Genomic DNA, 27,340 nt, shown 5'->3' with positions numbered 1-27,340 from the left:
GGAGCCCGGAAGTGGGGCGGGGGTGGGGGGCCTCCGTGACCCTGAGGGCAGTACAGGGAAGCTCCCCCACCTGCACTTTCTCAGCAATGAGGTGATCCAACCAGCCAGTGTCGATGTCATTGTTCTGGTAGTGCTCAGTCTCCAGCAGGTTAATGAGATACTCCACGGTGGTCCTGAAGTCGCCCCGGATGGACAGTTCCTTCAAAGCCACCACCATGTTCCTTGAGGGGAAAGGCACATGGATCATTTTCCAAATTAACATACATGTCGGCAGAGCTCCTGCCTGGCTCTCAGAGAGCCCAGAAGAGCACAGTTGAGAGAGGGGCCTGAGTCCAGCAGCCCAGGTGTCCATCTCGGCTCCAGCATTTACTGGTCAGGCCATCTTGGGCAAGTGACTTAATCACTCTGGGCCTCAGTTTCCTCATCTGGAAAATGGGGAAATAACCCTGACTTCACACAGGTGCTGGGAGAATTAAAATGAGACAATCCATATAAAGCACATAGTCTCCACTAAATAAGGTCAGCCATTATGAACACGATGAATGGCCGTGATTATGATTCTTATTAACCACAGCCAGTTGCTCTGCCTCCCTGCAGCTGGACCTCTTCAAATCCCCATGTCCCAGAGCAGGTGCTACCCCCCACCGCCCTGGGCAGTCCACACAGCTGCTCTTCGGGGTATGCACGAGGTGTGTCTAACAGAAGGCCAATGCTGTTACCCCACCCAGGGTGTGGCAGTCACCTGTCTGCATGTGCTCAGTTGGTTACCACCTCCCATTTCCCAGAGGGATGGCCTCTCCCCAAAGAGGGCTCCAGCCCGAAGGGCTGAAGCCCCCACTCCCTAGGAAATCACAGGGAGACTGTACCAGAGAAAGAAGGGGCACTAGAACAATTCTCCTCCTGGGAGAGGAGAGCTTTTATACCTGTCATGGCATTCCCATGTGCATTCAGCAGGCGTGGCAAAGGGGTAAGAACAACCCCAATTTGGGGCCAGGGAAAGAAAGATGCACTGAGGTCAAATGAGCTCATCAGTAGTCAGAGGAAAGTCAGGTGCGGGCCCGGAGTCTGCAGGTAAGCATCAAGCCGTTGGGCTCAAGAGTGACCAACTTGTTCCAATTTGCTCAGGATGTGCCCAGTTTTAGCAATGAGAAATCCTAAATCCTGGGATGCCCTCAGTCCTGGGGAAGGGGACACAGCTGGTCCCCCTATTAGACCGTATTAGCGGCCCCTCGGTGGCTCAGCTGGTTAAGCAGCCAACAAGATTTCTGCTCAGGTCATGATCTCAGGGTCATGAGAGCCCCTGCGTTAGGCTCTGTGCTCAGTGGGAAGTTTGCTTAAGGTTCTCTCTCTTCCTCTCCCCCTGCTCCTCCCCACTAGTGCTGTCTCTCTCAAAGAAATAACAACAGAATTTTTCCCTCTGAATTCTTAAGTCCATAGGCCTATGACCAACATAGGACAAGCCATAGGCTGTTTCCATCAGAGATCAGAATGGGCCGGACTGACTGGCCTCCCTCCCCTTTCAATTTTTCACTCAGCCTGATTAAAACTGATTGCATGGGGGCACCTGGGTGGCTCAGTGGGTTAAAGCCTCTGCCTTCAGCTCAGGTCATGATCCCAGGGTCCTGCAGGGAACCTGCTTCCTCCTCTCTCTCTGCCTACTTGTGATCTCTGTCTGTCAAATAAATAAATAAAATCTTTAAAAAAAAAAAAAACAAAAAACTGATTGCATGAAGCTAGCAAAGAAAGCCACTCATCAAAATCACCAAACTCAATTTAAATCACGACTAAGTACCCTGGGCTAGATAGATTTCAATGTTTTTTTATTATGTTTTAAGTTTATTTAAAAAAATTAAAATTTTTTTTTCTTTTTTTTTTTTTTTTTTTTTTTAACAGAGAAAGGGGAAGGGAGAGAGGGAGAGAGAGAGAGAGAGTGAGGGGGCCAGGGGAGGGAAAATCCTAAACAGGCTCCATGCTCAGCAAGGAACCCTAAGTGGGGCTTGATCTCACGACCCTGAGATCATGAACTGAGCCAAAATCAAGACAGACACTTAACCAACTAAGCCGGCCAGGTGTCCCTAAAGATTTTATTTTAGAGTCAGCTTTACACCCAATGTGGGGTTTGAACTTACAATGCTGAGATCAAGAGCTTTGTGCTCTACCCATTGAGCCAGCTAGGAGCCCCAATTATAATGCTTTTTAAACAAAACATCCACAAAGTCTTTGGGGATTTTTCACTCTAAACACGAGAATGTTTAAACACAAGAATGTTTAATTACAAATTGAGCTGGGTTTTGCGTTTCTGCGCTCAGGGCAAGGCAGGAGAAACAGGAGATGTGGGTGTTTTGGGATTCAGGAACCCCTTTGTCAATGTGGGTTTCTCCAGGACCTACTTATAAGGTTTAAATTTAAAGAAGTACCCCCACACCCCTTTTTCTTAAAAAGCTCTAGTACTTGGCACCTTTTAAATTTTGGAATCCCCTTGGAATCCCCTTTTGGAATCTCTCCCAAGTGCGACCCATAATGACCTCAAGACCAAATGACCTTGGTGAGCTCGTAAGCAGATTTGAGCTCACAGATCTCAGATACAGGAAGAGGGGAGACTTCGCCCTTGGACTTCAGCAAAGGTCACTGAAGATAGGGTCTGCTCTGTGATTCACTCCTTTACCTCCTAAAGTATTGCTGTTTCTGAAGCCCCAGGCTTTTAGCTTCTGCAAGGAAGGAGGGAAAAGAGGAGGGGTGCAGGGAGATACTAACGAAATGGCCTCTTCCCGGTTCTCTCCCCAGGAGAAGCAGTGCCCAAACTGGGAGTCAGCAAATTCATGTAAGCCGCCAGCAGCCGCCACGCTGAAATAACCCCAGACGTTCTTGCTGCTCCGGAAATTCAGTTCCTGAACCGTTCCGGAGCTTGGCTTAAACCCCTGGAGTGAGGAAAGCAAAAGCAAAATGGGAGGCGGGGGTCATCACTCCAGATATATTTGCATCAGAATTAAATCCTAGACAAACCCAGAACCTCCACCACAAGTCACAGCTTAGTGTGATCAATAGAACGTTGATCTCTCCCACTAGCAGTGTGGGTGTACCCATGTCAAGATGTTCATGCATAAATGTAATTTTTACTTTAAAAAAATCTGATTCTCTCTTGCTGTCTCTGTCTCTCTCTAATAAATAAATAAAATCTTAAAAAAGTGGGGGGGGCATCTGGGTGGCTCATTCGGTTAAGCTGCTGCCTTTAGCCCAGGTCATGATCCCAGGGTCTAGGGATCGAGCCCCACACGGTCTCCTTTAGCCCAGGTCATGATCCCAGGGTCTAGGGATCGAGCCCCACACGGTCTCCTTGCTCAGCAGGGAGCCTGCTTCACCTTCTCCTCCCCACTCCTGCTCTCTCTTATCTCTGTCTTTCTCTCTCAAAGAATTAAATAAAATCTTAAAAAAAAAAACTATGAAAATAATCATGTTGGGATAGGGGAGAAGGTACAGGCACAATAGGGGAACACTGTTCACTGATGGAACTGAGTGAAAGTTCATTCTGGTTTTATAAACTTGACATTGTCAGTCATGAAAAGTTTAAATGAAAGAGAAGAGGGGATGGATTTCGAATTCCGGGATTATGAAAATGCCAGCAGGTAAAGAAATGTGATGCGAACACACATCTAATTTGCTTATGGGATGTGGGGGTGGTGCAGAAGGCCCATGCCCCTGAGTATAATTTTGGTAAGGGTGGGTGGACGTGGACCCTCTCACTGGAATTAAGGCTCTTGACCTGTGTAATGGAGGCATCCGTTCTGAGAGACGGAGAATTGCAGGTGCCCGGGCTATCTCCACTCTGAGTCCTCCACCCTCCCAGGCACTGTAAACAAGCCATCATCCCCCTAAAGAATTCCCATTTCACTTGTCCCCCAGCAGAGTCCATTGTTTGCAGCCAAAGATGCCGAGCTGTTACTGCTACCATAGCTTACAATTCTTTAATTAAAAGGCGGGCAGGGGAGACAAACCTCTCTTATCCCAAGTTTCTTGAATGTAATCATTAAACAATGAGGTTGTGGTAGTCTATGCAGCTGATGTGACAGTCAACCACAAACAAGCACATCAAGTGTAACAGATGCCGCTGGCTGGTTTTTGAAGGCACAGAGAAGAACAAGTCACAAAGGAACTCCTTACAAGGGACCAGACTCCATCTCTGGTGCAGCAAAGAGGACAGGGGTGGGGGCAGGAAACCAAGGACCTGGGTTCAAAAGCTGGCTGCTTGTCCCAAAGATGGATGTGGCCCAGAGGGTCCAGCCCTGGGGCTCCGTCATAGCCTCAGCAGATCCCAGGCACAAGGCAAGACCCCAGCCTCTGAAGCTATAGCACAGGGAAAACTATGCCTCGCAGTGGCACTGTCCTGTACGTGAGCAACGAGATGCCGGACGGGACCTGCCCCTGTGCCGGGCACATCCTTCCTACCAAGAAGCCACTGCCTTCCCACGGTACAGTTCCCTTGTCTGTCCTCCCGGAAACCTGGGCATCTCATTCAAAGCTAGCGTTCAGGGTCGGCCCCACCCTGGGAGCCTGGAGGTGGCAGGCGCAGGGGGACACCCTAACTTGCCTCATCAGGGTTCTCACTGGTGATTCTGGCCGCGATGACATGGCCTCGGGCGAGCGGAGGGTTGGCAGGAGTGTCAAACGAAATGGGCGTCACACCCCATGGCGACTCTCCATACAGAAGCCGGATATCCTTCAGCCGGTGCAATGGCACCCCCATGGCAATCTGAAACGAAGAAATGCACCCCACAGACGGTCAGTACCCACTAGCACCCAGGCCCCCAAACACTGAATGCATAGCTAGACGCCACGGAGGAAGAGGTGCAGGAAATATCTCCGGGATCCCGAGCACCTGTGGGCCAGCAGACACTGGGCCACGTGGTGGCAGGAGAAGCACAGCAAGAGAAAGAAGGGGCACCGGGGTGGCTCAGCCAGTTAAGCGTCTGCCTTCAGCTCAGGTCATGATCTTAGCATCCCTGGATCGAGCCCCAGGTCAGGCTCCTTGCTCAGTGGGGAGCCTGCTTCTCCCTCTGCCTCTGCCTACCACTCCTCCTGCTTGGGCTCTGTCTGTCAAATAAACTAAATCGTTAAAAAAAAAGAAAAGAAAAAGACAGAAGGTTTGACTCTGCCCCCAGGGAGCAAACAGTGTCGCTGGGAAAAGCAGCAACTTTCTATAAAACCACATCACGCGATAAGAAAATGCTGGCATCAGGGGCACCTGGGTGGCTCAGTGGGTTAAAGCCTCTGTCTTCTGCTCGGGTCATGATTCCAGGGTCCTGGGATCAAGCCCCGCATCGGGCTCTCTGCTCCGCGGAGGGCCTGCTTCCTCCTCTCTCTCTGCCTGCCTCCCTGCCTACTTGTGATCTCTCTCTCTGTCAAATGAATAAATAAAATCTTTAAAAAAAAAAAAAAAGTTAAGCCAAAAAAAAAGAAAAGATCACACAGACACACAAATAGAAAGAACACAAATGTGCTAGCGGTTAACAACCAGTAGGTCGAAGCACAGGGGATGGGTAGTAATTACTATCCTTGTAATTCCTTCTAAAATTTCCCAAGCTAAAAAAAAAAAAGAAAGAAAGAAAGAAAGACAAAATAGAAAAGAATAAAGACGATGATGGAGGGAGGGAGGAAAGGAAGCAAGGAGACATACACATTTTAAGCACTGGAGTTCCTATTCGTGCAGGAGTTCCCAACTCAGTACGGACAATACTGTCCCTTAAGGGGGTAAATCTGCTCCTGGGGATGAAACGATTCTACTCTTGTAGGTATCAGGCCCAGATATGTCTTCGGCAAAAGCATATACAGTATACCTGTGATATTAAAATTTTATAAGGGGAGAAATTAGGGGGGAAAAGTGTCTAAACAGGCTCCTTATGGGGGCAGGGATGAAAAAAGGTTGAGAAATACTTCTCTGGGTCTGTGAATGGAGAACAGGGGGGTCCATGAATGCCTAGAACTGTATAAAATATTTCCCTCCCAGGAAAAAATTCAACAGGTTTTTGCCCATGTCTCAAAGGGCCACACAGCCAGACAAAGGTGATGAACCACTCCATGGGAGGTTCTCGGGCTGTGTGGCTCTCGATGCCACTCACACGATAACACACTCACATCCCCGGGGACAGCCCGCCAAGAGGGGAGCAGGATGGGCTACTAAGGGCAGGACAGGGGATGCCAGCCCCTCTGGAAGAAATCCCGGGGCTCTGAGCCCAGGTCCTTGCCTGCAGCTGGGCAGCCGGCAGGTTGACGTCTGCGATCATCTCTGTGCAGGGGTGCTCCACTTGCAGGCGGGGATTCAGCTCCAAGAAGTGGAAACTGCCATCTTGGCTGTAGAGATATTCTACCGTCCCCGCGCTCACATAGCCCACAGTCTTGGCCAGGCGGACAGCACACTGCAAAGAAGACACAGAGCCTGAACGGCTGCCAGTGGTTTTCTAGGATCATCTTCACGGGGAGCTTCCTAGGTCCCCCACCAAATGCTGAGGATCTGCTGGGTATCCTTTGGGACCTCGGAGATCGCACTCCCTAGTAGGGCCCCTGGGTGTCTTCATGGACACCCACCCCATGTTAGCAAGACGGACTATAGGGCACTCTTGCTGGCTGGGCAGAGACAGTCTCTCCCTGCGGCTACCCCCACCCCTTCTCCGACCCGAGCCCTGCAGAGCCCACCTGCTCCATGAACTCGAACACAGCCGGTATGGCGATGGTGGCTGGTGCCTCCTCAATGATCTTCTGATGCCGCCGCTGGATGGAGCAGTCACGCCCAAACAGGGACACGGCGTTCCCATACTGGTCAGCAAGGATCTGGACCTCCAGATGTCGGGCATGCTCAGCCAGCTTCATGAGGAAGATGGGGGAGCCAGGGATCTCAGTCTGCACCTGGGGGGACAGCAGAGTGGTTCACTTTACCCTGGGAGACCAGGGCTGGAATGGGAAGCCCTCTGAAAATATGTCCATGATTTTGCTGATTGTTTAGCTTTGTTTCGCTTCTCTCGCAGACATGCCGTTCTCCTCGTTTGAAGTCCGACACTGTCAAAATACACCATGTGGCAGGCGGAATTTCCCCACAATCCCATCTCCTAGAGATAATGTGCTCTTAGGATTTGGGAGCATGCTGGGTAAGAGTTCAATGTCGTTAAGAGTTAATTGGTTAAGTTAATGTGCCGGTAGGAGCTGGGTACATACTGGTTTCTGCTGCACATTCAGGAACACACACAACACACAGAATGTTTTGTGAATAAAAATGGGACCAAAACATGCCACCCAGCAGGTCTCTTTTCCTCCTTCTTAAACAGTACTCTCTTGGCCAGCTGTCCATGGTGGAATCCACGTTTCAGACTTACATCTTCCTTTGGATGGCTAAAGGGCAATTGTCCAGAAATTCTTAATGATGATGTAAAAAAAAAAGTGTTCAAATGGGATGATTGCTAAGAATTTCTTTTAAAAAAAGTAAGCTGTAGGGGTGCCTGGGTGGCTCAGTCATTAAGCGTCTGCCTTCGGCTCAGGATCCCAGGGTGGGAAGCCTGCTTCTCCCTCTTCCACTCCCCCTGCCTGAGTTCTTGCTCTCACTCTGTCTCTCTGTCAAATAAATAAGTGAATAAAAATAAAAATAAAAAGCAGGCTGTAGTAATATATGGGATGGCCCCGCTTATATGAAAAATAATAAAATAGAGCTGTTATGAATGTCTACATAAAAGTAGACACAGAGGTGCCTGGTTGGCTCAGTCGGCACAGCATGCGACTCTTGATCTCGGGGTTGTAAGTTCAAGCCCCACATGGGGTGTAGGGACTACTCTAAAGAATATTAAAAATCTGGAGGCATCTGGGTGGCTCAGTGGGTTAAGCCTCTGCCTTTGGCCTAGGTCATGATCTCAGAGTCCTGGGATCAAGCCCCGCATCAGGCTCTCTGCTCAGCTTTTAAAAACTAATCTGCTAATCTTAAAAATCTTAAAACTAAACTGCTAATCTTTTAAAAACTTCTTTAAAAAATTGGTTACATCTGGGAAGGGGGAGGAGTTCAGAGGTGGTGGTGAAAAGAGAATGTTCCTTTTTTATGCTTAACCTATCCCTAAAGTGTTTGAACGTTCGTGTAAGAACATTTTCATACTGCGCTCACGTAATCAAAAGAAACATGCTCGTGCGCGTGTGGGGGCAGTGAGTATACGGGCCTCCTGTATTTTCCACTCTCTTTTGCTGTGAATTGAAAATGGCCCTAAAAAGTAATATCTACTTTAAAGAAAGGAGGGGGGAAAAAGATTTAAAACCTACATGACCCCTAAATGTAATAGAGGATCCAGGACTGGATCCTGACACAGAAATAAGAGATTAGTGGGGGAAACTGGTGAGATCTGAGTCCAGTCTGGAGTTAACTTAATAGAAATGTATCTCTGTTAATCTGTTGGTTGTGACAAACATGGCAGAGCTAACAAAGACGTGAACAATGGGAAACCAAGGGGAGATGGAGACTGCATGCTACTTCTGCAACTTTCAAGTAAACAGAACGTCTTCTCGCAAAGTACCCCAGAAACCTATCCAGCCCAGGGGAGACACGTGATAGAGAAACCACAACTTTATAGAACACTCATATACTGCCCACATCTGTTTAACTGGCAAACCTTTTTAGAAAGCAATTTATTGACATGTTTTTGTAAGTGCACATGCATGTTATTTAACTAAGTCCTTGGCACAGAGTTTTTACCCAAGAAAACAATTCAGGAGGAAAAAGAAAAAGCATTATTTATGTTCCATGTTATTGTATAACGCATTATAATATACAATATACAATATAATACATATTGTATAATATGTATTATAAATATTATATATTATTATGAAACATATTGAATTATAGTAGCCTTACTCATAACAACAGAAATGGAAACAAGCATAACATTTCACAAAAAAATGTGATCTTCCTTGATAAGGAAGACTACAGACACATAGGGATGTTACACAATCATCAAAATAATTGTAAAGACTGGAACAACATGGAACACCTGTCTGTGATCTCCAGTTTAGAATTTTTTTGAAACATAGAACAAAACACCATGGAAAACGAATGCAGCTCTTTAAAACACACATGTGAACAGAGTCTAGAAGAAAGCCTAGAAATTCTAAAATAGTTGCATTAAGAATGGGAAGATCGTTAGCCTACCTTTTTTAAAAAACATTACCAATGGGCAACTAAAACAGGTATAAAGTCTTAAAAGTGAAAAGCCAGCTACAAGTCAGTAAATACACGGTTCATTCCTAGAACAAAAGTCAATCACCTAGAGATGTTAAAAATACCAAGGCTACTAAAATTGACAAAATGTCCCCTCTTCCAACAGACATAAATATAGTCACAAACAGATAGATACTCTAGCCCTGTATCTCTGAAATCATTTAAAGTCACATGCATTCACAGGATAGAACATCCAAGGAAATGGGTACGGATCAACCCAAACCAGGGACTTCTGGGAGAAAACATACACATTTGCTTCAGCCCACAGCCCAGCAATATTCCAGTTCCTGAAAGTGTCTTCCTTGTTTCCGACACAGTAATGCTAATGAAAATCATCTGGTGGTCAACAACTAAACACACACAGTTCCCCAAAGATATATGGAAAAGTGCTCCGAAAGAAGAGCTCACTTGTCTGAAAAGGACTGGGAAGTCCTCGGCACTCTCTGCCTTCCGGATTCCTTTCCCTCCGCCGCCTTCAGATGCTTTGATCATCAAGGGAAAACCAATTTTTCCTGCCACCTGGGGGTGAAGGACAAACAGACCTCTTTAGAAGGTGGGCAGTTTCCAAGCTACTGGGACAATGATAATGTTCCAGCATCTTGGCCCCCCAAACCTTGTATTTACCTCTAAGCCCTCATCTATATCTTTCACACAACCCTGGTTGTAAACATCTTCTGGGACAGTGATTCTTTTCCCCTGCTGCAGATCACCTTCTGCCCATTCCACCATCAGACCTAGAGAACCACAAAAAAAAAAAAAAAAAAAAAGCTGAATCCTCCCAAGGATGGCAGAGATACACAACACAGAAACCATAGGGCCATCCCTCACCAAAGCCTCTCTAGACCTGGGCGCTGGACCAACCATATACAGACATGGTCTTTTAATTATCCCACAATGGCTTTTAATTTTCTTTAGGGCTAACTCAACCTTGAATGGGAAATCAAACTTAAGAAATTCAGACTGAGCCTACCACAAACAACCACATCAACCTGAACTCAAAAAAATTCCAATTCTACCCACTGGTGTCATCTATATGTAAATCACCGTTTTCTAAAACCCTGTGAAGATTTAAAACAAATAAACTTTCCATTCTGAATTTAAAATTTCATCTTTGGATGAAAAAAATCAAATTGGATAGGAAACGCCCAAGACTTTTTCCTGTTTTCAATTTATCCTAGAAATTCCACTTTTCAGAATTTATCCTAAGGAAATGATTAAAAAATACATAGAGATATAGCTAATAGACTATCAAGACTCTATTACTTTTAGTATTTTTTTTGAAAGATCTTATTTATTTATCTGAGAAAGAGAGAGAGAGCAAGCATGGGAGGGTGGGGGGCAGAGGGAGAAGGAGAAGCAGACTCCCCTCTGAACATAGAGCCCAAGGAGGGGCTCAATCCCAGGACCCTGAGATCATGACCCATGCCAAAGTCAGATACTTAATCAACTAAGCCACCCAGGTACCCCTACTTCTAGTATTTTTTAAAAATTAGAGTAAAACAGCCTGGAAACAACCTAAACATCTAACCATAGAGGACTGTTAAATAAATTACAATATCTCTATTTGATAAAATCCTATGCGGACATTTAAAATGTTCTAAAGTGTATTTATTGACATAGAAGGGTTAGTGAGAAAAAATAAGTCACAAATGATAGTAAATATAAGATCTCTGGATTTTTAAAGGATGCGCCTAGGAAAAAAAGACTGAAAAGGTAAAGCACCTAGAATATAACAAATGTTCAACACCAGGCCATAGGATTATGGATGATTTCTATTTCATTTTCTTTTTTTTTTTGGAATTCTGTGTTTTCTAAGCTATCTACAATGAAACTATACTACCGCTTTAATAATTTTAAAATTTAAAATAATAATAATTTTATAATTTTTTAATGAAAGAACAAAAAATGCATACACCTGTCACCCCCTCTGCTCAGACTGGGTGGAAGAGATACCCCCGCAAAGTGAAGCTCAGGCCACTCACCGCTTCCGCTCCAGGGCAATGTTGGGATCTGCAGTGTCTGGGCCACAATGGTGGAGGCGATCTTATCTCCCAAAGCCCACATGGCCTCACTTGGAGGGCCTGAGGAATCAGGGACAAAGGGGGAAGGCAGAATAGAGTTAGTCACAAGCCACTTGCAGTCAAGTGCCAGCCAAATGCGCAAAGAAAAGTGCTCAGGTCCTAGCTCTCCAGCAAGTGAACAACAAGTTGGGGAAGGGAAAAATCTGGTATCTGCTCCTTCATCAGATGTGGAAGGAGTCTGCTGTTTTTATGTGGATTGTAAACCTTGTCGGAGTTATAACCGAAGCTACGTGGCCCCCACAGAATTCACTTCTTAGGAAGAAGGTAACAAGCTAGACCAAAGGGCAAGCTAGCACCTCAAAAAACTAGACCCTGGGTTAGCAAACTTCTCCTATAATGAGCCAGATCGGACCTATTTTCAGCTCTGTGGGTCTGCTTGTCTCTGTCACAAATACCCAGCTTTGCCAGTGTTGGGCCAAAGCAGCCACAGGCAGGACATAAATGTGTGAGCCAGGCTGTGTTTCAGTAAAACTTCATTTACAAAAGCAGGCAGCGGGCTGGACTTGGCCTGTGGTCTGGATCACCAAGCTCCAGAGGAGCTAAGGGGTAACAAGGGCCCCATGTAACAGCCAGTCAAAGACTACAGACAGAGAAAACATCAGCAAGCATAAGTTACTGGGCAGACCCTTGGGATAGCAGGTGTTGATTCATACTGAGTTGTTTCAAATACGGTGTGTATTGGAGGCCCAGCATGAAGGAAGGAGTGGCAAGAGGGATTTATTGTGGAGGGTAAATGATTCCCCTAAACCATGCAAAGATGTCAGCATGACAGCACACACAAAGTTTATACATGCAAATCCTAAAACAGACCCCATCGGCAATAAGCATCATTTTCCCTCATAAGTCATAGACTTGGTCCCTAAATTTGGAATCCTAGGGCATTCCAAAGCCCTGAGACTAGCCCAAGAAAGTCGTGAGCTTATCAGAAATGTGACTTCCAAACCCGGTCAGAAATCTGAACATAGCTGGTATCTCGGTACTGGCAGGGGCATGAGCAGAGGGTCCTGCTTGTTCCAGCGTCATTCTCCTGTGGGACCCGTGGCAATGGCTCCTATGTCCCTGGGTTGGCCAACCTTCCCTCCTACCCTGCACCGGCGTGCTCCTGACCATGAAAAGGTGAGTTGGGAATATCAAACTGATTCCCACCTTGCAGGGCTACACTGGAAAGAGGACACAACCCGGCAGAATGTCCCATCAATGCCCCGATTCCCCTCTATTGAACAGAGACACATTGTACCTAAGAAAGCAATCTCATGCTTGCACAGGAGCTCCGGCAGTTTGGGGCTTTCGGAAGCATGGCCCCAGCCAGCCCACACCGCCTGTAAACACAGAGAGGCATGAGTGAAGATCTTCCTTTGAGGAGAGCCCCCCCTCCCAACCCCGTCACACATGGAAGGCTTTTCGTGGCGTCACAACAGCCCTGGATTTCAGAGTCTTGGAGGACCTGGAGCCTCTGTCCCTCCCGAAAGGCAGGAATGAGCTGCTCCAGAGCTCAGGGCATCACCCAACCTCCCACTGCGGGCAGACTGGGGCACGCATCCGACTTAAACCTGCACGGGGATCCTCTTGGCAATGTCCACAACCAACTCCACGTTGGCATAATTGTTGTTGTTGGGCCCACCTGGGACAGGGACATACTGATCTGCCATCTTGATATACTCTGGAATTAGATGAGAAAAGGAGAGAAAAACTGAGAGGCTGAAGTTTACTGCATGACAACCTACGGCCATTGGAAGGGTAATGGAAAAGATTCTGTGGCCACAAGCGACAAGTGTGGATGATCATTTGAAGACAACTGAACATGACTTCCACTATGGGAAAACACAGAGGCATCAGGACAAGGCCTGGGAGGGAACAAAGAAAGAAGGAAGGAAGCTTCAGAATGGCTGGGATGAGAGGTGGGGTGTTCGATTAATTCCTATTTCCAGTTTCTCTTAATACTGTTTTGCTATTAAACAACAGTGTTTTTAATCACAGTGAAAAACATACCACATAAAATTTACCACCTAACTCATTTTTTGAGCGTACAGTTCAATAGCATTTAGTACATTCACACTGTTGTAAAACAGATCTCCAGAACTTTTTTCTTTTGCAAATCTGAAATTCAACCCATGAAACAACACCTGCCCTTTTCCCCCTCCTGCAGCCCCTGGCCAGCACCATCTTTCTGTCTCTATGATGTTCACGACTCTAGGACCTCATCTATGGGGAATCCTAGAATACTTGTCTTTTTATGACTGGTTTCTTGCACTTAGCATAGTGTCTTCCAGGTCCTTCCATGCTGTACCATGTGATAGGACTTCCTTCCTTTATAAGGCTGAATACAATACAATGTTTTGATTTAAAATACTCATGCCCTTTACGCCAGAAATTCTACTTCTCGGAAGAAATATGTGCTAAAAAAAATCCTACTCATCGATGAAGCTCAAGAGTGATAAGAGGATGTCCACCGGACAGTGTTTTAAAGTGTGACACACTAGACTTGTGCCCAAGGCAAGGCTTAGTCACTCTGTACTATCGAATTTTCTGGGATCCTGAGAAGGAACAGGGTAGAACTCTATGTGTGGATCCTGAAAGAGAACCAAGAGTGGCATTTCCTCCCAGGCTGCCTGCCTCCAATGTTTATGGAACACAAAAGTGTCAGCCACAGGGGAGGTCCCAGAGGTGACAGAGTGAGAAGTCAGATGAGCTCCCTCTCGTCCCTGAGTTTTTCTCTACTGTCAGAGAAGAGAAACAAGAAAACAGAGTAACACCAGGCTGGGGTCAATGCCAGGGCCCTCTGGGAAAGCCACACAGGAGGACACGACCGGAAGGCTGGGACAGGGAGGGGTGGAGGCCTGCTGTGCCAGGAGCTTTGGGGAAAAGCATTGTCAGCAGAAGATCCAGCATGTTCCAAGTTTCTGGGACAGGAAAGAGCTCCACTGGCCCAGGAACCAAAGAGGCCAGCATGGCTGGAACCCAGGGTTGAACAGCAGAGACACTGGATGGGGCCAAGAGGCCGGCAGGGCACCTTAACTGGCCTGAGGACCTGGAATTTGAGTCTGAGCATGATGAGAGCCCCCACAGGGTAAGGCAGCCCAGGGTTCCAATCCTGCCTTTGCCACATACTGGCTGTATGACATTGGGTGAATGATTTCTGTCCTTATGCCTCATCTATAAAATAGGGTTGATAATCAAATCTGTCCTCTGAGTTAAAAGGAGACTGCTTCTGGGCAAGGCCAGGGCCCAGGCTCTGGGAGGGACTGGGGCACAGCATGGCAGCCTCTTAAGCATTTAGAGCTGCTAACAGGACCTGAGCTGTGTTTTTAAGAAATCATTTTGACTACTGTGTGGATAAAGGTCTGTAAAGGGATGCGATGGTTCACGGGAAAAAAACAAATTGTCCAACAGTTATTTACAGAATGATCTGTGCTAACAGACAGAGAAAACAAATGAACAGAAGAATGCATGATTGAAGTACAATACAGACATCTGTGGGGAAAAACACCTGGAGGAAGAGGGGCCAATCTGCTGTAACATGGACATTTCCCCAAGATGGGATCTCCACTTTGTATAGTAGCCATTTGCATTTTTAGTTAAATAAGGAAGAAAAAGCAAATAAATGCGAGCTCAGGAGAGGTACCGTGGGACTCTGGGGCCCAGGGTGGACTTGCCTGGGTATAATGGAAGAGGTGAGGGCAGGTAAGAACAGGGGGTGGCAGGAGGGGAAGGAGCCAAGGCCCTGGTACCTGCATTGGCCTTCAGGTCCTCTGGGGTCACCATGACTACAAACCGGATGGCCCGCTCGTTCCGGAACATCTCATAGGCCCACCTGCGGATGGAGCGCATGCACTTCACGGCGGCAATGCCATTGTTGGCGATGAGCACCTGCACAGGGGAAATGAGGAAGGGGCCAGAGCTGCACATCTACCTGTGCTGGGAGCTGCATGCTACCCTGGGCTCCATGTCACAGCTCCAGAGCTACTTTACAGCACACAGCCTGGCAGAGAGGTGCTCAAAATCTGCTAGCTGCACGAATACAGAACGATCAGATGGTGGGTGGGTGGGTGGATGGTCAGGTGGAGAATCGAATGGATGGTTGGAGGGGTGGGTGGATGGATGGACAGATGGGTGAGTGGACAGATGGATGGGTAGGTCGGTGGATGGATGGATGAATGGTCAGGCAGAGGATTGGATGGATGGATAGATGGATGATGGATGGATGGATGGATGGATGGATGGATGGATGGATGGATGGACGGACAGGTGGACAGATGGGTGGCTGGGTGGATAGATGGATGGACGGACAGACAGATGGATGAGTGGGTGGGTGGATGGATAGATGGATGGACAGATGGGTGGGTGGGTTGGATGGATGGACAGACAGGTGGGTGGATGGATGGATGGGTGGATGGACAGAAGGATGGATGAATGGATAGGTGGGTGGATGGATAGAAAGATGGTTGGGATGGCTGGAAGACAGAGGAATGGATGGATGGGTGGACAGATGGATGGATAGGATGGACAGGATGGGATGAATGAAAGATTTTGATTCCTTGGTTGGCACCATCGAATGTTGGCACTTAACATTTTTGAAGGCCTAGTATGTACCAAACTACAGTACAATATATCTCACCATATATTTCACTTCACCCTCACATCAGCCCTTGAAAGTGGTTGTATTCTTATATTTATTTGGGGTTAAAGATATTAAAACTCAAGGAGTTCAGGCACTTACCCAAGATCACACAGCGAGTAAGTGGCAGAGATGTGATTTCTGAGCCCCACACAGTCGGACCTGTGTTCTGAACTGCCCCAATCCCGTGGCTACCTCTGCATTCTGGAGATTAAAGGCCCTGGACTTGGTGGAGAGGAAAGGCAGTGATGCTGCCTGTCCTCAGCAACTGAGAGCAACAGAAAAGGTCCTGGTTTCAATTCTTAATGAGCCATGACCTTCCTGTGTGGCATTAGGCAGACCCCTTCCCTGTCTGAGCTTCATCTCCATGTAAGGAGCTCAGACTGGTCAACTTCCTGGCTCGGTCTATAAGAAATAAAACCAAGCTCTAGCGTTCCTATTTTAAAAAAATAGGCATATGGCTTCAAAGCTTTGACTTCCACTGCAAGAACGTAATTTTAAGGCCCCTCCTATTTCTGACTAATTTTCATAACAGCTCTGAAGGACAATTCTCATTAGAGAGTGGGAATGTGTTTGCAGAAGGGGAAACTGAGCCCATGTGTCATATCCTGTGAGTGGCCACAGCAGATGCAGCCCAGAGCTGTGGGCTCAGATTCAGTGTTCTCTCCTTCCAGAAATACCTCCCGGAGAGCAATGATGGAACAGCATGGCTTTGGTTTTCTTAACCTTATTACCAAAGCAAAGCTTGGTCAAGAAGGAAGGGCTCTGGGTGACCCCAGGACAGCCAGTTTCCCTGGGCCCCATTTTTTCTAGCACATTCTGGGAGCCCCCAGGGGAGAAGGCCACTGCAGGCTGGCTTGCTGTTCTAATCCCACAGCTCCAGCGTTCCCACAAGGAGTCTAGGAGAAAGGGCAAGCCACGGTCACTCCAAAATCACAAAGTGCAGCCGCTCTGGGCTGCAGCCTTCAGCGGCCACCCAGCCTCTCGGCTCCCCAGGACCAGATGCCAGCCACCAGTCAGGCTGGCTGCAACAGTCCCCTGGTGAGTGTGGCAAAAAGTGCAGCCTCTGGATCCCCACCCAGGAGATTCTAACTCCGAGGGTCTGGGGTTGGGTGGAGGAGTCAGTATTCCCAGTCGGCAACCAGGCAGTGGCCAGGTTTGGGAGCCAGGACTCTGGGTTTATGGACGTGGACTCTGGACTCTTGACAACCGGAGTTCAAATGCCAGCTCTGCCACTGACCAGCTGTAAGACCGGGCAAGCCAGCTCCCTTCCCTGAGCCTCAGTTTCCTCTTCTGTAAAATCATATCGACCAGCAGGACGGTGGGGAGGGTAAAATGAGATATGATACGTAAAGCACTTCACAGGATGCCGGGCCAAGTAGGCCCTCAAAAAATCGTAGCTGCTGCTGTTATTAAAATCACTACCACTACACGTTCAAGTAAAGTGGAAAAGAACAAGGTCTTCTCGTCAAACAGACCTAGGTTCAAATCCCGACTCCAGCACTAACTAGCTACATGACTTTGGACAACCAATGTCAAATCTCTCATCTTGGCTCCTGTACGAATACGCTGGGAATAATCAGTCTGTGGCCCAGAGTCTTAACCCCACGGAACAGGAAACAAAGTGAAAAGCCTTTATAAAATATGGCAAATATTGGCTGTTTCCCTTCATCACTATTATTTTAACATATGGGCTTTCTCTCCTGGAAGGAGTTCCACACCTCAGAAGGGCAGAGCTGGGTTTTATGGCTGCCCCCGATAACCTAGAAAGCAGTCCCTTGCACGAAGGCACCTCGGGGTCTCTGTAGACCTCAATCTCCTCTCCCGTGAGATGGGTGTCATGCACCTGTTGCTTCCAGCTGTTGGGAGGGTGAAAGGTGATGAATTCCAGCACGTAGCACTTGGCCACTCCTCTGTGAGCACTTGTCCTCACAGAGGAGTGGCCTGGCCCTTTCTCTGTAGCGTGACCATGAGCCTGAAGCAGTGCTCTCCCTTCCAGCTGGGAAGAGGGGCCCCAACCCACTCCGACTGCCAGGACCCCATCTCTACCTTCTCAATGACCCGGTTCCCCCCAAAGCGTGTGACAAACTCAGCCGGGGAGGCCACGGTAAAGTCTCTGTGCAGGTCCAGCTTCTTCAGTTCTCGGCCCCTCTTCACCAGGTGGAGTCCAGACATGCTAGGTCTGCAGAGGGAAGAGGACAGACCTGATGAGCCAGGAAGCCTGGGCCACTCGGGGAGAGAGTCAGGAGCCCAGAACCTACAAACAACATCAATAGAGAAGTGGGAGCCCATCAGACGCCCCCATTGCTTTATAGTTCTCACCGGGGACCTTGAAGCATTTCACCAGGAGACTCAAGAGGCCGGCGCAGGAATGAAGCAGGAGCGATCCCGACCTGCCCCACAAGCTGTACATTGAGCTCTTTAATCCTAAAATAATTTTTACTTTCTTTGTTCCCAATTCGGGAGCTCAAATAATACAAGAAAAAAAAAACCTTACAGGGAGGGGAGGTTTATGATCAGGGAGAAAGTCTACACAGTCCAATACTTGAGACTTATTAAACAGTACTGATTGCCTTCATGCATTTTTCTGTACGTGCATCTCAGAATTTTTGTAACTGAAAACCAAAAAATGTGTTACCACCAGGGGACCTGGGTGGCTCAGTTGGTTAAATGCCTGACTCTTGATTTCAGCTCAGGCCAGGATCTCAGGGTCATGAGATTGAGCCCTGGGTCAGGGGAGTTGTGGTCCATGCTCAGCGGAGAGTCTGCTTGAGATTTTCTCCCTCTCCCACTGCCTGCCTCCCTGCTCACACACTCAAAGAAAGAAAGAGAGAAAAAGAAAGAAAATTCTTTTTTAAAAACTGTATGACAACCAAATGGTGGCTCCTTGCCCCATTCCCTCCAGAACCACACACACTTACTTTCCTGGCATCGATACCTCTCCATAGTTCTGAGCAATGTCACCATTGTATGTACCATCTAGTGCGACATCATTTAAAACACGAAGTACAGGGACGCCTGGGTGGCTCAGTTGGTTAAGCAGCTGCCTTTGGCTCAGGTCATGATCCCAGCGTCCTGGGATCGAGTCCCACATTGGGCTCCTTGCTCATCAGGGAGCCTGCTTCTCCCTCTGCCTCTGCCTGCCATTCTGTCTGCCTGTGCTTGCTCTCTCTCCCTCTCTCTCTCTGACAAATAATTAAATAAAAAAATCTTAAAAAAAAAAAAAAACACGAAGTACAGCTCTTTGATCTTGAGAGTCAAGGAAGGAGTTCTCTTACTCGGCCATCCCATCTTCTTCCCATCCCCCAATCTCTCAGTGCAGGCATAGTGCAGCCTGGCAGATTTCATATGTGGGATTTCATGAGTCTGGGATTATTCATGGATGAGGGCTGGGGAAGACCAGATCTTCCTTTCTTTTTTCCTGGAGACAGTGGGGTTTTTTTGTTTGTTTGTTTTTGGGTGTTTTTTTTTTTTTGGTTGTTGTTGTTGTTGTTTTGTTTGTTTGTTTGTTTGTTTTTGCATAGCTCTCCTTGTACCTGTTGCTAATGCCATCCATTCCTTCTCATATCCTCCATTATGTCATATCCATGACATAATTGATTAGCTCCAGCATTCTTCATTGGCGACATCCCTCTTGGAGGCCTCTACTCTCTACAGTCATCCAGAGTGGTTCTTCTCCAGACCCCTACACAACTGTCATTCTGAGACTTCCTTTTGTTGATATCCGTAGGATTCCTTTTGTCTTTCCTCAGGGTTTGATCCCTAATTTGGGGGATCAAATGGCTCCCTCTTTTTTGGTGAACTCCCTTGTTTTGGAGGGACATATCCTCCAGTAGTTCTATTTGGTTGAAAAGATGGTACAATGGGACAGCCCCTGATGATGGTACCCTCAACATGCATACCCTGCTTTTGGCTGCCCTGGGCTACCTCATCACTATCACCTTGGAGATTCCCTTTGATTCTACATTGGATCTCTGTTTCCCATCTCCCATGTATTGCTCTTCTTTGGTTTCTTATCTTGTTTCAGTGGAAGGCATCCTTCAGTAGCTTTCTAAGAAAAGATGTTTGGGAGTGAGGGATGGGGTAGTACATGATTCATAGTCTTGCAAGTTCTCAAACTGTCTTTCTTCTGATCTCATGTTTGACCCTATCATTTGGCTATGTATGGAATTCTATAATGGAAAACCTTTTCCTTCAGAGTTTTGGAAGCCTTGTGCCATGGTGTCATGGCTTCCAATGTGTCTGGCTAGAACCAGAGCTGTTCTGATATCTTGATTCTTCACAAGTGACCTGTTTTTCCGTATCCAGAAGCTTATAGGATCTTGTCTCTGTCTTCCATAGTCAACAGTTTCCCAGGGATGTGCTCAGGTATGTGCCTCCTTCCATCTAGCGGGGCTATGAATCTTCAGACTCCTTCAATGTGGAAACTCATATCCTGGGATTTGTCTTCAAGTATTTCAAATGATTTTTCTGCCTCACTTTCCTCTATTCTTTCCAGAAGCCTTATTATTTGGATGTTGAAATTCTTTTTTTTAAGATTTTATTTATTTATTTGACAGTGAGAGAGAGATCACAAGTAGGCAGAGCAGAAGACAGAGAGGGGGTGGGGGAAGCAGGCTCCCTGCTGAGCAGAGAGCCCAATGTGGGGCTCGATCCCAGGACCCTGAGATCATGACCTGAGCCGAAGGCAGAGGCATAACCCACTGAGCCACCCAGGCACCCCTGGATGTTGAAATTCTTAAACTGGTCTGCAAATTTCTGTCTTTTTCCCCCTCTCCTATTTCCTATCCCTTGTCTTTCGCTTTTTGGGCTAATTCCTTCAGCCTTCTCTCCTAACCTGGTGCTGTGTTTTTTAATACCCAAGAGCTTGTTACTGGGTAGCAAAGTCTCCTTGTTGTGAAACCTGTTCCTAACTGTACAACCCCCTCCCTGGCTTGAATGAGGGTATTAATGGCTGCTTTTTCAAGTTCTCTTCTCCTGGCATGGTTTCTGTTTCTTCCAAGTCTCTTGTGTTCCTCTGTTTGTTTGGGATCTCCTCTCCATACTAGAAACAGTACTCAGAACTCAGTCACTTCCTCATGACCAAGAGCAAAAACTAAAGGGCTGACAGAAGGTACTGAGATGGGGCCAGTGGATGCTGAGCTCGATGCTCAAGATCGGGGCGGGGGGGGGGCTGCTATATACCGGGGAACCCCAAGTACACTAGAGTCTTCTTCCTTCAGTGGTCCAATTCTCAAATGGCCAGGAGCTGGGGAAGGGGTGGTAGGGGAAGGAGTGGTGGGAGAAGTGGTGGGACAGGTCTGAGGGTGGAGGACAGGGCAGATTTCAGAATTCAGCCCCTACACAGACCCTGATCCTCATGTTTGGGATACAGACCTCATATGCCTCCGCTATGCCCATCAGTGCCCAATCCCAAGACCCTCTGTTTTTCCCTCTCCAGGGAATGAACCACCCGTTTTCTGTTGGGGTACAAGTGGGCAGGCAAGAAGATCTGGGCATCTTTTACCCAGTTCTTCTCATTTTGGTACCTCCCCTTCCCCCCAGGTGCAGAGGTACCTGACTCTGCCAGCCCCCACAGCTTTCGGAGTACAGATCCAGAAGGTTCTCAGCTGTCCCCACTGCTGCTTTAGGACTCAGCCCTCTTGGTTCTACTAAGCCAGTTACTGCTTGTCCATTTGCTTCTGGCCTCTAAAATGCTGTTGCTAATCTTCCCCACTGTTCTGCCAGGCTTGATGGGTTTCCATCTCTCTTTTTTAAAAAAAATCTCTTTGCTGTCATTTGGTGGGATGTTGACAAGAAGAGGATCAGGCGTGCACATTCAGTCCACTTTCTCTCTTTTCTTTTCCTTTCAAGATTTATTTATTTGAGAGAGAGAAAGCACAGAGTGGGGCAGCAGGAGAGAGAGTCTTAAGCAGACTCCGTGCCGAGCATAGAGCCCAATGCATGCTTGATCCCATGACCCTGAGATCACAACCCCACCCAAAACCAAGAGTTGGATACCCAACTGACTGTGCCACCCTGGCAGGTGCCCCTCAGTCCACTTTCTTAAGGTAGCGATAAGGCACTAAGCTGAGAACTATCAAGAATTAGGGTAGCAGTTAACCACCCACATGTGTCCAGTGGCTATTGCGAGGGCAAGGATGGATATGCCTCCATCTATCATCTGAGCAAAACCCAGGAAAATTGGAAGCAAATACAGAGTCAGGAAAGAAAAATTCCATTTTATAGATGGGCAAATGGAGGCCCAGACAGGCAAAGGGGTCACGGAGCACATCAGTAGGCCTGGGGCTGTTTCTACCACACCAGGAAATGCCGGATGTGGGCATTTCCTGCTATGCCAAGTGTTCGTGTCTAGTACAAGTTCCGTATGGGAAAGCCTCTGACAAACCTGCCGTCTGCCCCACTCCCCAGGGTGAGCTGCCAAAGGATCTGCTCATCACAAAGGAAAACACAGAGCTCTGGGCCAGGGGAACAAAAAGAGAAATGAACAATGTGTTTCCAGGCCACAAGAGGGTATGTTTTCAATGAAGACTTTCTCCACTCAACTGGGTTTAGCCACAGGGCCTGAATGAATGAACAGACAGATGAACAGATCTCCAGCCTGAGATAAACTCACTATCTACCACAAACGGTGAGCACATTTTCTCTAAGACCTCCTCGGACGGAACTGCTGAAACAAGATCTTAGAAAAGTACTTTGGAAAGTCAATATCATCTTGCAAATGAGAACAGTGCTTTTATCATAATTACATCCCATCAACCAGCAAGTAGCTCAGTTTATTCTTAGTGACTTTATTTCTTTACAGAAACAGGCAGATGTGGCTGGAAGGCCCTAACCTGCAGGCTCCTAATCTCAGAAAACAGACGCCAAAACGTTAATGGCAACCATCTCAGGTGGTGGAGTTATGGGTGGTTTCCGTTCTCTTCTCCAACTATATTTGTTAAGTTTTTTGCAATGATATGTTATTCTTTTAAAGATTATATTTATTTGAGAGAGAGAAAGAGAACACAAGTGGGTGTTGTGGGGGCAGAGGGAGAGGGAGAAGCAGACTTCCTTCTGAGCAGGGAGCCCCATGGAGGGCTGGATCCCAGGACCCTGAGATCATGACCTGAGCTGAAGGCAGATGCTTAACCATCTGAACCACTGAGGTGTTCTAATGTTATATTATTTTCAATAAGAAGAAAGCTATGAATTTTTTAATAGGGAGGCCAAAGCTCTGGCCATTTTGGCATCCATTGGGCAAGGCGCTCAGCATTTCCAGCTGTATGATGAGCATAGTAACATATACCTCACTATGTTGTATAGGTTAAATAACACATAGAAAGTAAAAGATGGCTTTTGGCACCAGTGAACTCTATTATCATTTCAGTGCAGTGAAACTGAGAGGATCAGGGGCTGCTGATCTCCCAAGCTCACCAGGAAATGCATCAGCCTCTCCTCTGGCCAGGGTCTGCTCACCAACCAGCCACTCTGTTTACAGCCTTCCCCAACTGGCTGGCTTGATCTTTTGGCAATCAGATGGTCTCAGACATCCCACTTCCAACACAAACATTAAAACTCTAGCAACCTTGGGACGCCTGGGTGGCTCAGTTGGTTGGATGACTGCTTTCGGCTCAGGTCATGACTCTGGAGTCCTGGAATCGAGTCCCGCATCAGGCTCCCAGTTCACGGGGAGTCTGCTTCTCCCTCTGACCTTCTCACCTCTCATGCTCTCTCTCACTGCCTCTCTCTCAAATGAATAAATAAAATCTTTAAAACTCTAGCAACCTGGCCTAAAACACAGCAAAAAAAAGGTCAACCAGGAGAAAACCACTATTTCATAGCCTGGAAAAACCATTCTCAGCCGCCATTTTGATTCCAAAACTGATGAGAGAACCCCTCCTTCAAGTGGGTCACAAGCCCATCATAACTAACTAGGTGGGTGAACACACAGTGTGTGCCCTGTTTCAGACCCAGCCTCCAGGCTACTGAATATTTTTATTTGTTTTTGACAAAGCTAGAAGCCAATCAGCATTGGCTCTGGAGGGCTGACCTTTGGCCGACATTTGTTGCAAGGTGGGCAGAGGCCAAACTATTCCAGGATGACTTTGGAAATGGCTTCATGTGCAATCCACTACACAGCAGAGCTGTCAGCCCAGCGCTGAGCACAGTCAGCTGCTCAGGCACAAGCCCAGGCAGAAACACCAGGAGGGAAGGAATAAACATTCTTGAGTGTCACTGTGAATCAGGCACAGGGGGCTTCATGCTGAATCCCCGCATCCCTGTGCATGGAAGGCCACCATTCCCTGCTCATGAGGAAGAAACTGAGGGTCAGAGATGCTCAATGACCTCAAGTCACATAGCTGGCAGATGGCAATGCTGGGCTTCCAATCTGACTCTGACCGCCCACCCCCCCGCCCCCCACCCCACCCTACCCTGAGTCTAAGTTTGAGGCAGAAAGATCATTGAGATAAATGGGAGTGACTTTATAGTCTAGACATCAAAAACCAAGCACCTACATCAGGGAGGCAATCTGTGGGGCTGCAGGGCTCTCAGCTGAGGCCAGTTTTGTTCCCCAGGAGACATATGGCCCATGTCTGCAGACATTTTTTGGGTTCCCAACTAAGCAGGGGGTGGGAGGTTGAGGGGGATGCTACTGGCATCTAGAAGGAAGAGGCCAGGAATGCTGTTCAATATTCTAGAATGCTCCGGACAGCCCCCACCACAAAGCAGCACAGGGTCCCAAATGTCAACAGAAACCCTGATAGGTTAGAGCCATCCCCCCAGGCTTTGAACGCAGACTCTACTTCTGAAGACCTACACAGTCTTGGGGAAGCTGCCTCAGTTCCCTCACAGGATGGCAATACTGACAACATTAATAGCGTCTGCCCCCTAAAGTGTGTGTCCAGTGTTCAGCACAGGGCATTCTGTGCAGTAAAGAGCTTTAGCTGAGGTGCCTCTCTGCAGGGGCGCCATGATTAAGAGCCCCAGTATGGAGCCATCAGGCTATGGCCTTGACATTAACTAGCCCTTCCATCCCTACCCTGGTCCTCCCTTCTCATTTATAAAACAGGGATGGCAGCTGCTGAGGACTGATGGACGTAAAGTCCTCACTATTATCACTAAGCAAGTAAGGAAGAAAGAACACTGTATAGCTTAGTCAAGGCTGCTGACTTTGAACTCATCTTTGGGATCCTAGACAAATGGAACCAATGGAACAAATAGGAGATTTCTTAGGCTACCTGCCCCCTCAGCACTTCCTGGGACGGCCATCTTGGCTAGACCAGGAGTCATTAAGCTCGGGTCCAAACCCAAATTCAGGCTGCCACCTGCTTTGGACCTCCCACAGGCTAATCATAGCTTTTACATTTTTAAATGGTTGAAAGAATCTTACTGCGTGACATGTGAAAATTACGTGAACTTCAAACTTCTATAAATTAAGTGTGATTAGAATACCGTCGCACCCATTCAATGATGTATTCTCTGTGGCTGCTGGGGCAGTAAATGGCAGAGCTGAGTAGATGTGACAGAGACCATATGGTCTCAAGCCAGAAATATTTACCATTTGGCCCTGGACGAAAATAGTTTGCCAACTCTGATTTAAGCAGTGCTTTTCAGCCTTGACTCTATCCTCCAGCACGAGAGGAGATTTTAAAAATACTGGTGGCCAGGCCCCACCTGGACTAATTCATCAGCATGCCTAGAATGGAGGGATTGTTGGAGGTGGAGGGAGCACACCCAGGTATCTACTTTTTCAAATGCCCGCCCCCCTCCCCGGGAACTCAAATGTACAGTTGCAGGTGAGAACCACCCATAGATCACCAACCAACATTTCAACATGGCAGCTGGCCTTGGTTCTGAGCAGAATTTCCAGGGCAGTGAAACCACTTGTAATGAGACAATTTCAATTCCTGAAGGTTTATGGTTTGTGAAAAGTCTTCTTTGGGACTAAAGTGTACAATAAAATGCGATTCAAGATTTATATGTTAAACTTTTGTGTAAATAGCCTTACAGATTGGGGGTGGGGGTGAGGAATGTGTCCTTTGTGGACCACATGGCCCGCTTTGGGTACACTATAGGGTTTGAAGGGTTTTGCCAGAGAAGTTAGGTCAGGGCTTGGAAAGTACAAGAAACAGGACTACCATGCTCCACCAAAAACTTAGTGCACAAGAAAGACCATGATCCATACCCGACCCCTGCCCCTCTGCAGGTCCTTTGCTCAGACACACCCTGAGCAATCCAAGAAGGGTCCCCCTGAAGGCCCCATTATTCTCCTTTGCAGAAGGACCAGGGAACTAGAAGGTCAGTCTCCCTCCTGGAGGGCTGGCTAAATATCTGAGGCATATCTCTTGCCCTCTCTGGACCTTCCATCTTTGGATCTAAATAACCGTACTTCTGGCTCCAAGGGACCTCACTTCCCTGACACGCTTAGGAGCTCAGGAAGTATCCAGCAACTGTTAATAAAGATCATGGGATCTGCCGTGGTGAGTTGTGGGAGGTGGCTACGGGTGAATTTTGTTCCTCTTTTCGGCTTATCTAGAATTTTCTGACTTCTCAACAACAAACATAACATTATTTTGATAATTTTTTTTAATGCCATAAAATGAAGACAAGAAATCAAGCAGGTGGGGCCAGGAAGCGCTAGGGCACAGAAATGCCTACACATTGTTCATTAAATAACCTTAAATGCAATGCCTGCTCAGGTGGCCCTTGATGCTCCCTGGGATTCATAATCACTTCAAAAAAGGCTTGCCTTCCGCAACTGTCAAGGCTAAGGGGAGGAAGAGGAGGAAAGCATGGCCCCTGTCAGCCTATCCACCTGTGTGTTCCTGAGGGCCCCTCCAATCAACATAACAGACAAATCCGGCCAATCCTGCCTTCCCTCCAACCACCAAGGTCAGCTCGCGTTTGCAAGGCGATCTCCATCTACCCAGCGGGCCAAACTGAAGCCTGCAATTCTTTGATGGGGGCGGGGAAGAGGAGGTGGTACTAAGGGGACGCAGAGCTTGTCTTTACTGGGGGCGGGGGGGGGGGGACACGCTGCATAAGTTGGCAAAAGATAATGGTCATTAAAATTGCAGACTTACGGGGCGCCTGGGTGGCTCAGTGGGTTAAGCCTCTGCCTTCGGCTCAGGTCATGATCTCAGGGTCCTGGGATCGAGGCCCGCATCGGGCTCTCTGCTCAGTGGGGAGCCTGCTTCCTCCTCTCTCTGCCTACTTGTGATCTCTCTCTCTCTCTCTCTCTCTCTGTCAAATAAATAAATAAAATCTTTAAAAAAAAAAAAAAAAGAAAAAAGAAAAGCCCTCTTGGCTACTTTCCTCCCCAGCTCCCCTGACGGGGAAGAAGGGTTCCAGGATGGTAGCCCCCCCTACATACTGGCAACTGGGGAAAAACTCGCAGGCCTTTAATGTGCTTGAATACAC

At 47.5% G+C, this 27,340-nt stretch overlaps 1 protein-coding gene across 1 annotated transcript in view; it reads right to left on the bottom strand.

Moving 5' to 3' along the window:
* The window catches only part of LOC111156399 (acetyl-CoA carboxylase beta), a 98,494-nt gene that overhangs the window by 60,743 nt on the left and 10,411 nt on the right, over nucleotides 1-27,340 (bottom strand). The window contains exons 2-13 of the mRNA XM_022517258.1: nucleotides 17,987-18,119; nucleotides 15,051-15,189; nucleotides 12,873-12,982; nucleotides 12,560-12,641; nucleotides 11,224-11,322; nucleotides 9,866-9,975; nucleotides 9,650-9,760; nucleotides 6,688-6,897; nucleotides 6,240-6,410; nucleotides 4,586-4,747; nucleotides 2,755-2,918; nucleotides 71-221 (exon numbers count right to left, since the gene is read on the bottom strand). Of these exons, the coding sequence (XP_022372966.1) occupies nucleotides 71-221; nucleotides 2,755-2,918; nucleotides 4,586-4,747; nucleotides 6,240-6,410; nucleotides 6,688-6,897; nucleotides 9,650-9,760; nucleotides 9,866-9,975; nucleotides 11,224-11,322; nucleotides 12,560-12,641; nucleotides 12,873-12,982; nucleotides 15,051-15,189; nucleotides 17,987-18,119 (1,642 nt within the window). The remainder of the gene's footprint in view (nucleotides 1-70; nucleotides 222-2,754; nucleotides 2,919-4,585; nucleotides 4,748-6,239; nucleotides 6,411-6,687; nucleotides 6,898-9,649; nucleotides 9,761-9,865; nucleotides 9,976-11,223; nucleotides 11,323-12,559; nucleotides 12,642-12,872; nucleotides 12,983-15,050; nucleotides 15,190-17,986; nucleotides 18,120-27,340) is intronic.

Source organism: Enhydra lutris, unplaced genomic scaffold (assembly GCF_002288905.1).
Source record: "Enhydra lutris kenyoni isolate GAN:26980312 unplaced genomic scaffold, ASM228890v2 scaffoldscaffold46, whole genome shotgun sequence".
Lineage (NCBI taxonomy): Eukaryota > Metazoa > Chordata > Mammalia > Carnivora > Mustelidae > Enhydra > Enhydra lutris.
The sequence above is the reverse complement of the archived record's forward strand: the minus strand, read 5'-3'. Positions and strand labels throughout refer to the sequence as shown.